An 11,448-nucleotide genomic window follows, 5' to 3' on the forward strand; every position below is an offset into this window, starting at 1 on the left:
GTGCCCACCTTTGATGTTCCAGGGCAGGTTCATACAGATCATTGGAAAGGATGCTTCTCCTTTCAGACAAATATTTTCCGGGTCCAGGTCACCCACTTTAAGCTGGTAAGTCCTGCTGAAAGCTCCTGGTAATCCTGGCATGTAAGAGAATTCCAGCACTTGCTTCTCACCAGGTGCAATGGAGCCCTGCAGGGACAGAAGAAGAGGGAGGAATGCATCAGAGTGTTTGATGGGGATGGCTCAGGGGACAGAAAGGCTGAGGAAACAGGTTCTCATCTAGAAGAAACCATCAGACCATATCACCCTCGTGATAAACATTACAGTGTTGGCTTTCACAACTGTTAGAGTAAATACTATGTGTTTTATAATGTTGACTTTTGTAAAAGAAGTTTTGCTAAAGTTTAGAGTTCTTTTAATGCAAATGTTGTGTTGTGATACCAATGTTGGTGAAGAGTTGCTGTAATACTAACATTTAACCAGTGAAGGAATGGAAACCTGTTGAATGCGTCAAAAAGTAACAAATGACCAGGACTAGGACAACTGCAGATGCTCCAAAAAGGCGGGAGGGAGGAGGAACTATGTTAAAATATTTCAATATATATAAGCATTTGTAGATATAGATTAGGCTGATGCAATACCCAGGGTATATAAGGGGTGTTGCTGTGTTGACTGGTCTGTGCCTCTGGCTAAGCACCCAAGCCAAGCACCCAGCGCTGTTACTTCTGCTTTGTCCCCCATTGTCTCCTATTAAATGTTCTTTAAATTTTAACTGAGGAGTGGCCTTCATTTTTCAAACCTTCTACCTTCCTTGTGACCAAAAAGTCAAGCATCTGATCCCGGGGTGCCGTGTGTCCTCCCCATGGCTCATAAGGCTGCAGCCCCAGCACAGCCCAATGTGAGCACAGCCCGATGTGAGCACAGCCCGATGTGAGCACAGCCCTGCTGCTGATGGGGTTTGCCTTCTCCCAGCAAGAGCCCGCCTCATCAAAAAAAGGCTCTTCTGCTGCTGCTATGCAAAGGAAGTCCCCGCACTAAGCAGGGCCAGCAGCTCCTCTCATCCCTTGTAGGAGACAGGCATGAAAAAATGGGAAAGTCAAACACTTCCTCTTCCCACTGCAAGGAGGGGAAAAAAGCAGGAGTGCTGCTTCGGCTCAAAGACATCCAGGCAGGACTGAGAAGCTTGGACAGCGATGGGATGCTGCAAATTTTTCTCCCTGCTCTTCCAGCCCCGCTGCTCCCTGGCCCCCTCACTGCCCCACAAAGCTGCTGCACAGCAACAAAGCTGGAGGAGGCAGGGAGCAGCAAGCCTAGAAAGGGATATGTGACCACACAGCCTGGGTAAGGTGACCCTCAGAAACGCTCCAGTGCCAGCACAGCCTGAGATCTCAGCCGTCGGGGTCCCCAGAGTGACTGTGAGCAACCAATTAAATTTTAAGTTATGCCACAAGATATGTTATAAATCTACTTTCTGACATGGGGAGAAAAATTACTATAGGGGCTGTAGACGTGCTGGGAGCCTTTACACATGCCACGTGTAAAGGAGATCGCAAGGAGAAAATGCAGGCCACCTCCCTGTCTGGGGGGCTGCAAGCGACCTCCCCCTTGGAGGTGGGCAGACCGCGAAGCCCAGGAAAATTTTTCCCGTCTGACCGTCTTCCTCAAATGGCTGAGTTACGGAAGGAATCTTAGAATATACAAGCAGTTAACGTTTTCCCCTGCCATTCTTGTTATTTTGTTGGGTTGGGAGCACCCGCAGGGTCCAGATCCCTGCAGAGCCTCTTCCTCCCTGTCCGTCTACGCTGCTGTCGCCGCTTCCCGGCTCACCACGGCAACCCAGTGCTCCGCTGCTTCCCCGAGGGAGCAGCCGCGTCCTGACCGTGACAAGCCGCGGCTGCTGAGCCCGGCCCGGCCGCAGCCCGCGGGACAGCCGGCCCCGCCCGGCAGCACGCACGCTGGTGCGGCTGGCAGCACACTTGCTCCATGTGCCGAGCAGGACCCGACAGAGCGCCCCAGGGCTCTAGCGGTGACGCTCTGTCCCTGTCCTCTGTTGCTCTCTCCGTTTCTCATTTTCTTTCTCGCTCTCTTTTCTATCCCCTTCTGGTCGGGACCATACCCTTTCTTTACCAATAAACAGTCTTCAGATATAACGCCGCATTTGTGCCTTATTTTCATCTGAGAAATCTATCAAAAAGAATTCTCCTCTGCTCCCCTTACAGCAGGACAGACAATGACCAACACACTTGTGTCTCCCACCGGCGTCTGCCCTGTGACAGCAGAGCCACCCACCAGCCAAGGCCGTGGGGGAGTCTGTCAGGAGAGCACTTGTTTGACCTTCTCTGGCCCCTGCAAAAATGGCTTACAGCTCTGTCTCTCTCATGGCTGGGTTTGGGGTTTTCCCCTCCGACTTCTTTCCTCCTTCCCCACCCCGTCTTTTTTCCCTTTAAAACTCTCCCGGACCACCTGACACAGGGCTGGGGTCAGTCACTTGTGCTACTTACAGTGGTGGGGTTGACCAGAAACACTCCAGGCAGCTGCTGGTCTGCAGTGCTAGGGTTTAGCACCCAGCTGAATTCACTCCTGCAAGTGTTCTCCAGGGTGACCTTGCTGTGATGAATTTCGTTAAACATCTGGAGAGAAGGCACAGAAGAGGGAAGTTACAGACCTAGGGCTGCTGCTGGGAATCTCCTTCCTCTCTCCTGGGGCTGAAAGCAGACACATCATGGGAGCAGGCACCACGGAAGAGACAAGGGCACTTGGGAACCTGGGGAAGCCCCAAGCACAGGGCACCTGCACAGGACCGGGGAGCTCTGGCAGCACACAGAGGTGTGGTAACAACCATGTGAGGGCCAGCAATAAATGAACCAGGGGACATGGGCTCTCTGCACTCTGAGGAGTCACCAACAGCCAGGAGAAACAGAGACAGCACTGAGGCATTCCAGAAGAAAAGGTACCTGCATGCTAGTATTGGCAAACAACACACATGCAACAAGGGAGTCACCCAGGGCAACACAGACAGGGCCAGCAGTTGGAAATATCTGTGGGCTTTCAACTGAAAAAGAGTGAAGTGGGGATTATGCTGGGACAGTCTCTCCAACTGTAGTGACAGGAAGCCCAACTTCTTCCCTTGATTATTGTGTGGATTAAGCAAGAGCTTTAGACAAGAGCATCTCCTTGGACATCAGGCTTTAGGGTGGATTAGCAGAAGGATGTCTCAGGGACACATCCCTCAGAGCAGCCCCACTGGGACCCTGCCTGCCTCAGGAGGCAGTCTTAGGTACCCTGAAAAAGAGGCATTCCCAGCATTGTGGAGAGGGTTGGAGATGGCCATTTTAAACCAGCTTGGATGCCAGATGTGTCCCTCAAAGGTTGTACTTCCAAGCCCCAGAGCCAACAAAGGGGCTGGGAAGGGGAGGGAGCCCTGGAGCGAGGTGGGCAGGAACCCACCAAGGCAAGGAGCTGTGCCAGGGGATGTGTGTGCTACCTGAGAGCCACAGTCGATCTCCCGGGGGCTCAGGGAGTAGCTGACACAGGAGGTCTCCCCCGTCACCACCACCTCGTAGGTGGGGCCTCCCTCCACGTGGCACAGTGCCATGACATCAGAGATGGTGTTGAAGCCACTAGAGAAGGTGAAGGAGACCTGCTGGCTCTCTCCTGGCCGCAGCACACCTGACAGTGGCGCGATACTGAAAACCTGGATGGAGGACAGAAGAGATTGAGATGTTAAGCGTGGAAATGGATGCAGAAGAGCATCTTGGAGCAAAGTGCAGCTGTAGCCAGAGGGGCCTATTCCCTAAACACTGCCAGAATCATCCTAATCTTATCCTGCATCTGTGCCACTGACCAGTGAAGGGACCATGAGGAAAATCTTCTCCCATACTCACAGATCAATGCATTAATTAATACACTACATTAAAGTAAATGTCTCCTGCCAGTAGAAATTCTCTCTGATGCATGATTTGCCTTTAAAAAGCCTTTCTTACTGCTTTTAGAAAAGGTGGACACACAGAGTGAGAGCTCTTGGAGCTCAGGGAGCTCAGAGAAAAACTCCAGCCCAGCTCATCTGACTCCTGAGGCTTTTCCCCTTTCTCTCTGAAATATATGCTGCGTTCTCAAGGTGCCTCAGCAAAAGCTCCTGCAAAAATTTCCTATGAGATGAGGTCCAGGGGAAGCAATGCCCTCCATAGGTGCTGCATCCTTGGGCAGCCCTACAATGTATTCTGTACGGCCTCTCCAACAACCAGTTGCTTCAGCAGCAGTTTGTGATGGGCCTGGAGGGACATGAGGCCCCTCTGTGGCCAATGCTGAGGGCCACCAGTGGCACTGGGAGCTCCAGCCACACTGACAATGTGCAAGTGAGACAGATTCCCTCTTACCTCCTCCACTTCGAGGGGAGTGTGCAGTACATCCATGGGGGATTTGACTCCCACGAGCCCTAGTGGGATGTAATACCGTCCACGGCTTTCTGGTGGCACCTGAAAACAAAGCCATTTTCTATGCTAGGAGGAAGAGACAGCCACTTTGCAAAGTCTCAGTTTATAAGACAGCTTCAGGGCCACCAACACCAGCTCTTGGGTGAAAGCAGAGACCTGCACACAGGTAGTCTGGGTTGGGTTGGGAAGAGGGTACATGGAGATCAGGACTCATCAGAGCTTGCTCTGGGAAGGAAGCTGGAAGTCTTACCATGATAAAAGCCTCATCTTACATTGTGAAGAAAACAAGGCAAAAAATCCCACACTCAGCACAGGCCTGTAGGAGTGAGCTTCTCCAAGGAAAATTCTCCTACTTCTCCCTCCCACTCACCCCATGTCCAGCCACTGGCCCTGCTGCCTGACCAGCCCTCAGGACACAGGACAGCAGGGCAGCAAAAAGGGAGGTCGGCAGCACAAGCATGACTTGGTGCTGGCAGGCTGGGGAGACAGCACAAACACTGGGTGGACAAGAAAATCTACCTCTGCTCCTGAAGATTGGGCAGGATCCTGCGATTCTTTCAGGGCCGTGACTGGCTCCTCTTTTCTGATCCTGAAGCGTCTCCTTCGGAGATACTGAGGATTCCAAACTGGTTCTCTTCTCCTTTGGTGGTTTGGGTTGGAATTTAGGTGCGGAAAGCTCATATCTGGAATATAACATAACTATGACCAGGGACCTGCAGTGGGAGGGAGGGACACCTGCACCAGCAGCTCCTGGTCAGGATGCAGCCCCTGGCTGGGTGCTGGCATGTTGAACTGAGAGATGGTTTGATCCAGCCCTTCCCAATCCAGGCTGGAGCAGCTCTGTTCTAAAGGTAGCCCAGGGATGACACCAAGGTAGCAGTGGTGCAGCAGCTGCAACTGCTTCCATTGAGGAACTACAGAGGACAGGGATTAACACCTTGTGGGAAGGCAAAAAGCACGGTGGGAGCAGAAAAGACAGAGAAGGCAAGCAAAAAGGTGAGATTTGAGGCACCAAGAGGCAGACCTGGCCACTGAGGAGCCAGCACAGCCCCCCCAGTGCCCAACGCCAGAAACTCTGCAGCTCCACCAGGGGTTTATCAGGAATGTTTCCCTGACAGTGTTGGGGGGGGTTGGTTGACATTTTCCAACACTCCCAGGTGACTCAGGTCACATTCCCCATTTTAAATAGAAGCAGGTGCTCAGGGTAACTCTGCTTGTGTTTCTAATGCCACGTGAGGGACATCGTTGAGCCGTGCCTGCCTGTCACCCTGCTGAGCTGCAAGCGCTCCCCACAGTCAAATGCCACTGCCAGGATGCTCTATTCCCAGACAGGCATTCAGGGCCTGCAATGACCTGCTCCCCAAAGAATCACTGTCTTTGGCTTTGTAGCTTGTTATCTATGGCTGGGTTTCTTTTCTGGCTCTCTCATCATAACCCCCAAGAGATCCCTACTCATCTATTCCACTGTCTTTAGTTTTAATGAATGGTTTGAGGCAACTTCCCAGGACCACGGTGCCCAGACAATGACATTTTTCACTCTAAAGTAGAAACTCTCTAGGAGGCAGGGATAGGAGATCATGTGATGAACAAGTCCTGCTGTCAAGCAGTACAGAACCCATAAGGGATATGTTGCAGTGAGGAAAAGTCAAAATGAGTAACAAGTGTCACAAAAAAAGGGAGTGAAGAATCCGAGGTGTCCACTGAAAGCTGACCCCTGGGAAAGAAATCATCGTGGCAGTAAAGGAGTTGTCTCAGCAAAGAAGGAAAGGGAAGGCTGTTAGCTGGCTGTTCAGCATCAGCCCAGGCACTAAGTAGCTCTTTGTCTGGTGCTGGGACTTTCTGGCCATCCTCCAGCACAATACAAGGGAGGAAGGCAAGGAGCAGAGAGCAGCTCCTGCAGAGAGGACCCATCCCAAAGCAGAGGGGCCAGAAAGGCCTCCAGCAGCACTGTGGGAGCTGGGACTAGGAGCCCTTCATCAAGGTGAACATTGCCTCAGGCCACAGAGGTCTGAGAAAGCAGCTTTCACCCCAGCTTTCCTTCCCAGGGGAAACCACTGTGGGGGCTACGCAGCACCAAATTGGTGGAAAACCTATTCCCTGAGCATCCAGCCTGAGCACAGCTGGTCAGTGTTATTTGCACAAGAAAAAGTCAGAAGCAGTCTGTCAGATCCTAGGCAAACAGCTTTCTTCTTTGCCAAGTACAAGCAGGACACCAGGAAGAAGAGCTTCGAGGAGAGGGCAAAGGTGCACATACCTCAATCTGTAAACCTGGCTCTTGGAATGGAATGTCCAGTGGTACTCCACGGGAAGGGAGCTGCAGTTGGTCATCTCCAGAGAACGCACTTCTTTAGTGCCAGCCGCGATGCAGCCAAACTTTAGGGTGCTGGGTTGGATTTGGAGATTTGGGAAGTGCACTTCTCCCCGAAGGACGATACGCTCCACAAAAGGATGGCCCCTGACCATGTCTATGTTCAGAATCTTCTCTTTTTTCCAGCTCTTAAAATCCAGTTCATAAGCTGGGTCAAATGCAACGTAGAGATGACAGGTCTCCCCTACACCCACTCTCACAGGCTGCAAGGAGATGAGCAGTAATTAATCAACCCTGTGGCATGATGTCCCAAGGTCTGACAGCATGAAACAGTAAATGCTCAGAGTGACCCCAGCATTGGATTCTCAGTTCATGGTTCATTTCTCTACAGCAGGAGTCTGTCTGCAGGCACCCCAGTCCAGTCCAGGATTCCCTCAGGCTCCCATTTCTGTGCTCAGCCCCAATACAAGGGGGTGGCTGCTGGAGAGCTGGCATGCTTTCCAGGAGACACCTTTACTGCATGGCTCACCCAGACCCAGCTGCCTGCTCCCTTCTCCCTGTGCCTTAAAGCCAGGATGGATCTCCTCAATTCAGATACTATTTTGATTCCTTCAGCAGCTCTGCTGATGCAGCTCAGGCCAGCCCACTGCTGATGCTACAGAATAAACTTCTTGACTCAAGGATCTCCCAACAGAAAGGCACCACCACATCCCTCCTCTTCAGACCCCACTGGAGGAGTCCAGGGCTGCTCACCTGGCCATCTGGGAGGGGTTGCTGGTCCTCATCACAGACCAGGAATGGCTGCTCCAAGTCCAGCATAAGGTCCAGTGGCAGCAGGCAGGTGTTTTTTAAAGCCAAAGGCTGGTACTGCAGAGTCAGGACATCCCTGGGTTTCTATGGAAACAGGATAAGGAAAAACAGATAAGGAAAACCAGCCTCAACTAGCCACAGACCTTCTTCTGCTTCTGCTGCATCTCACATTCTTCAGCCCCAGAAGTGCATACATCTCTATTTATTTACCCTTTCTATTTGTTTCTACCCTTCCAGGAGGTTTTTCTTTATAGCAGATGCTTTTCATGTTTAGAAACCACAGCATCATCTGGGGGCCAGGGAAACACTCCCACGTACAGATGAGGGAATAGGCTCCTGAGAGGAGGTGGCTGCTTGAACAAGATCTAAAGCAGAATGGGAATCCAGCCCATTTGTCTCCAGTTTTGTCTTTCCGTTGGGCGGAACAGCACTAGATGGTCCTCACTCACATACAGTCATTTCTCACAGCCTTACTGGCTCTAGCAGCCTCAGAAAAGCCCAGGCTCTTCCTTCCTGTCTATGCACTGTGCTGGGCTTCCTGCATGGTTTAGAGAAACCAGAGACTTTGGGAAGCTAGTTCTGCATGTACTCATATCAAACAGGTGCTATGCCCTAGTATGCCATAAATCAGTTTGTGTGTGTGGCAGGTAGAATCAGAGAGAGCTGAAAAGATCCTAAATTATATCTGAACTGCCTGTTCCAGGGGGGATTCTGTACTTCAGGGGAAGCCTGGAAACCACAAGAGGGGTCTGAAACTACAGAAACCAAAGGATGAAACATCTTCTCTTTTTCAGACAACTTTCAGGGGAGGGAAAGGTCATGCTGGAGCTGGGACCCAGAGACTAAAGGGCACCTGCTCTGCCTCAGTGTTATCACTGCAGCTTCAGGATGTCTGGGGTCCTTTGAAGCAGGTGAGACTTAGGGAAATGCACAGAGCTGTACTATATAACTATCCCATAAAACATCCATGCCAACAGCAGATGGCAAAGAGACACAGGAGATGATGGGTTTTTCCTTGTCAGCCTGAGGAATTCACAGGAATCTCCATTTTTCCCAGCATCCCTACAGCATCGGTGTACAGACATCAACATGCCTTGGAGCATCCTCCAAAACCTCCCTTTACAGTGAGCAGAGAAATTGGCATTTCTCTGGAAGTGGCCATGATCCCCCTTGGCAGTGCAGCTGTAACTGCAATTTTACTTTGGGGAAATTAAATACCAGTCTCATCTCTAAAAGCATCTTCACTCACTTTACAAAGTGCCTCAGGAAGGGTAAAGAGGGGCTTTAACAAAAGCACACAACCCCCTCAGCCATGCTGTTAAATGCCAGGATGCAAGCCAGACTTACCTTGTTCACAAGGAAAGAGAATTGCCTGGCTGACACTTCTATAGAGGGGTGAATAAACTTGCAGGTAAGGACTGTTTCTATTATCTTCTCTGTCCTCCTGGTTATCCCACTGACAGCTTCACACATCACATAATCGTGCACCTCCTGCATGCAAGAGTCACTTGTCAGCAGTAGGTGGTGGCAGGGCATCCAGCAAATGCCCTGCATTGGCTCAGCACCCACCACCCACCCCAGGCCCTACTCCTGCCACAGAGTTATGGTCACTGCCCCCTTTTCTTCCTCCCCCCTTTTCATCCAGCAAATGCCCTCCTCCATTGGCTCAGCACCCACCACCCACCCCAGGCCCTACTCCTGCCACAGAGTTATGGTCACTGCCCCCTTTTCTTCCAGTGATGCAGCTTATTTATTCTGTGCTCAATTGTATCACTGCACCCCAATAACCACAAAAGGCACTTGTGAGATTCTCCCTACCTTCACATGGCTTTTGTTTTACTCCATGCTTACCCCAGATAAATCACTTGGCACTTGTTTAATTCACTTTCTTTTTGGGCTCTTAGTCTAAGTGTAACCTATTTCTCTGCCCTTCTTTGCTGACTAAGCATGCAGTACTGTTTGCCCCAAAAGAGCAATACTTCCTTCCATCTCTGCTTTGGGAGCAGCACTGGGTTTTGGTAGCTGTGCAATCACAATAAAGCCTTAGCTGGTCTGATGGTGGCCAGCAAGGAAATCAGCTGGTGCTGCCACAGAAACGTGTGGTCTTACATCACGTTTGTAGGGAGGGAGGAGGATGCGAGGGAGCTGCAATAGGCCAGGACAGCCCCAAGTCCTGTTCCACAGCGCAGCGTCCTCACGGCCTCAGCTGCTGCTGTTGGGTTTGGTTTCCACAGGACGCCAACAACCCGCACTTCTCCCCTCTGGCCTTTGCTCCCTGGGTTTCGAGGGATAAGTCCTGCCCAGGCTGGCTGGTCTGCTCACCGTGCCAGCCATGTGCTCTGGTGCTGCTGAGCACACAGGTTGACAGATCTGCACTTCTCCAGGAGTGGTTTCTGAGGTTTGAAGCAATGTTACTGGGTTTTTTTCCATACCTGATGGAGAAGAGTTTTAGATGCAACATTTGCCAGCTGTTTGTTGAAGCAAATCTAGTTGCTTGTCTTGCCACCTTGCTCTGTGATGCAGCAAGCGAGGTGAGCTGTTTGCATCTAATTAATGTAGGCTGGCTTATCAATACTATTTTGCGTACCTTCTGTGGGTTACAAAAGTAAAAAAGATCCAGGTAAAGGTCAAGATGTGTCCTTGTATGCATACAGTTTTAAACCCCTTGTGCTTCCTATATTGTATAATTGTATAAACATGTATTAAATGAAACTCTTCTGAAAAGCAATTAGCTCCAGAGCAAACTCATTTTTACAGCCTTCCTTTTGTTTGGGTGGGTTGTGTTTTTTCTTAGGTTGGCGGGCTGGTGGCAGTAGGACAAAAAGAGGTGAGGAAGGCTGGCGAGCTTTTCCTTGTTGTGGCAGGGTTGGATTTGCAGGAAAATGAAATGCATGTCTGTTATCACTTCTGAAAGGCTGCAGGGAGAGGAACTCTCAATTCTCAATCTCTAAGGGAAGCAGGAAAGGAATGGGGGCGATCAGTAACTCCCAAGAGAAAGCAGAACTGGCTGTCTTCATTAGGATGACAATGATTCTGCTTTGAGCCTTTGCTCCACTTGGAGAAGGAAAATGAATCCATTCTTAAGCTGCATTCGCCACTGATTTAAAGTTTCTGCCTGGAGCGAAGAAATTTTTGGAGAAATTGTAAGAGCTTACTGTGATGCTTGCATCAACCTTCTCTGTTTGGGACTTGGGGCGTGTTTGAGGGAGCATCTTTGTGCCTCCAAAGCTGAATGTCCCTCTGCTGCTCTGCTCTCAGAGGCTGCCCCGTGGGGTTTGTGAAGAAGCAATGCTGTGGGGTTTGGTGGGTTACATGGTTCATGTAATGTGCCAGTGTCTTTGGGGAATTTCAATGGGTTCTCCCTGTAAGGAACATGTCTCTGTGCTCACTGCCCTTGGTTTGATCAGTGCTGCCAGAACAATGCTGATGGTTTGGTGGCTCCTTGAGCAGCAGGAGGCCGAGTGTTTTAGAGTGTTCACCCCCTAAGTAACATGACTTGGTCTTAGTGCCAGTTGTTGGCTGATGGCAGAGTTGGCCACTCTGGTAAGGAAAGTTGGATCAGCTTTGTTGTGATCAGTGACACAGAGCAGGGGATGTTCTTTACTGACAGTGCCCCTCAGTGGTAACATGGAGTGACCTGATTTCTGCAGAATGTCCACTCTCAAAAGCTGATAACCTGGTAGTTATAAATGCAGGGCTGTTATAAAATGCTGTATTTCCAAAGGAAAACTTTGCCATACAACAGTTAAACTGTGTGTGTGAGAGATGACAGAGTAAAAGCAGAAAAACTGGAAAAAGTGCATTTTAGAAAAATGATGCCATTTCTACTGCATCTGTTATAAACACTGCTAATCTGAACAGAACTGAAAACACTTTTTCCTTGCTGTTGTAGAACAAGAA

General features: G+C 50.4%; 1 protein-coding gene across 1 annotated transcript in view; it reads right to left on the minus strand.

Moving 5' to 3' along the window:
* The window catches only part of LOC132332988 (hydrocephalus-inducing protein-like), an 18,625-nt gene extending 9,580 nt beyond the window's left edge, over nt 1-9,045 (minus strand). The window contains exons 1-8 of the mRNA XM_059857715.1: nt 8,896-9,045; nt 7,492-7,632; nt 6,685-7,001; nt 5,044-5,113; nt 4,374-4,472; nt 3,482-3,691; nt 2,499-2,627; nt 9-186 (exon numbers count right to left, since the gene is read on the minus strand). Coding sequence (XP_059713698.1) covers nt 9-186; nt 2,499-2,627; nt 3,482-3,691; nt 4,374-4,472; nt 5,044-5,113; nt 6,685-7,001; nt 7,492-7,632; nt 8,896-9,045 — 1,294 coding nt within the window. The remainder of the gene's footprint in view (nt 1-8; nt 187-2,498; nt 2,628-3,481; nt 3,692-4,373; nt 4,473-5,043; nt 5,114-6,684; nt 7,002-7,491; nt 7,633-8,895) is intronic.
* Nucleotides 9,046-11,448: the final 2,403 nt, after the last annotated feature.

This window comes from Haemorhous mexicanus, chromosome 12 (assembly GCF_027477595.1).
Source record: "Haemorhous mexicanus isolate bHaeMex1 chromosome 12, bHaeMex1.pri, whole genome shotgun sequence".
In the NCBI taxonomy this organism is placed as follows: Eukaryota; Metazoa; Chordata; class Aves; order Passeriformes; family Fringillidae; genus Haemorhous; species Haemorhous mexicanus.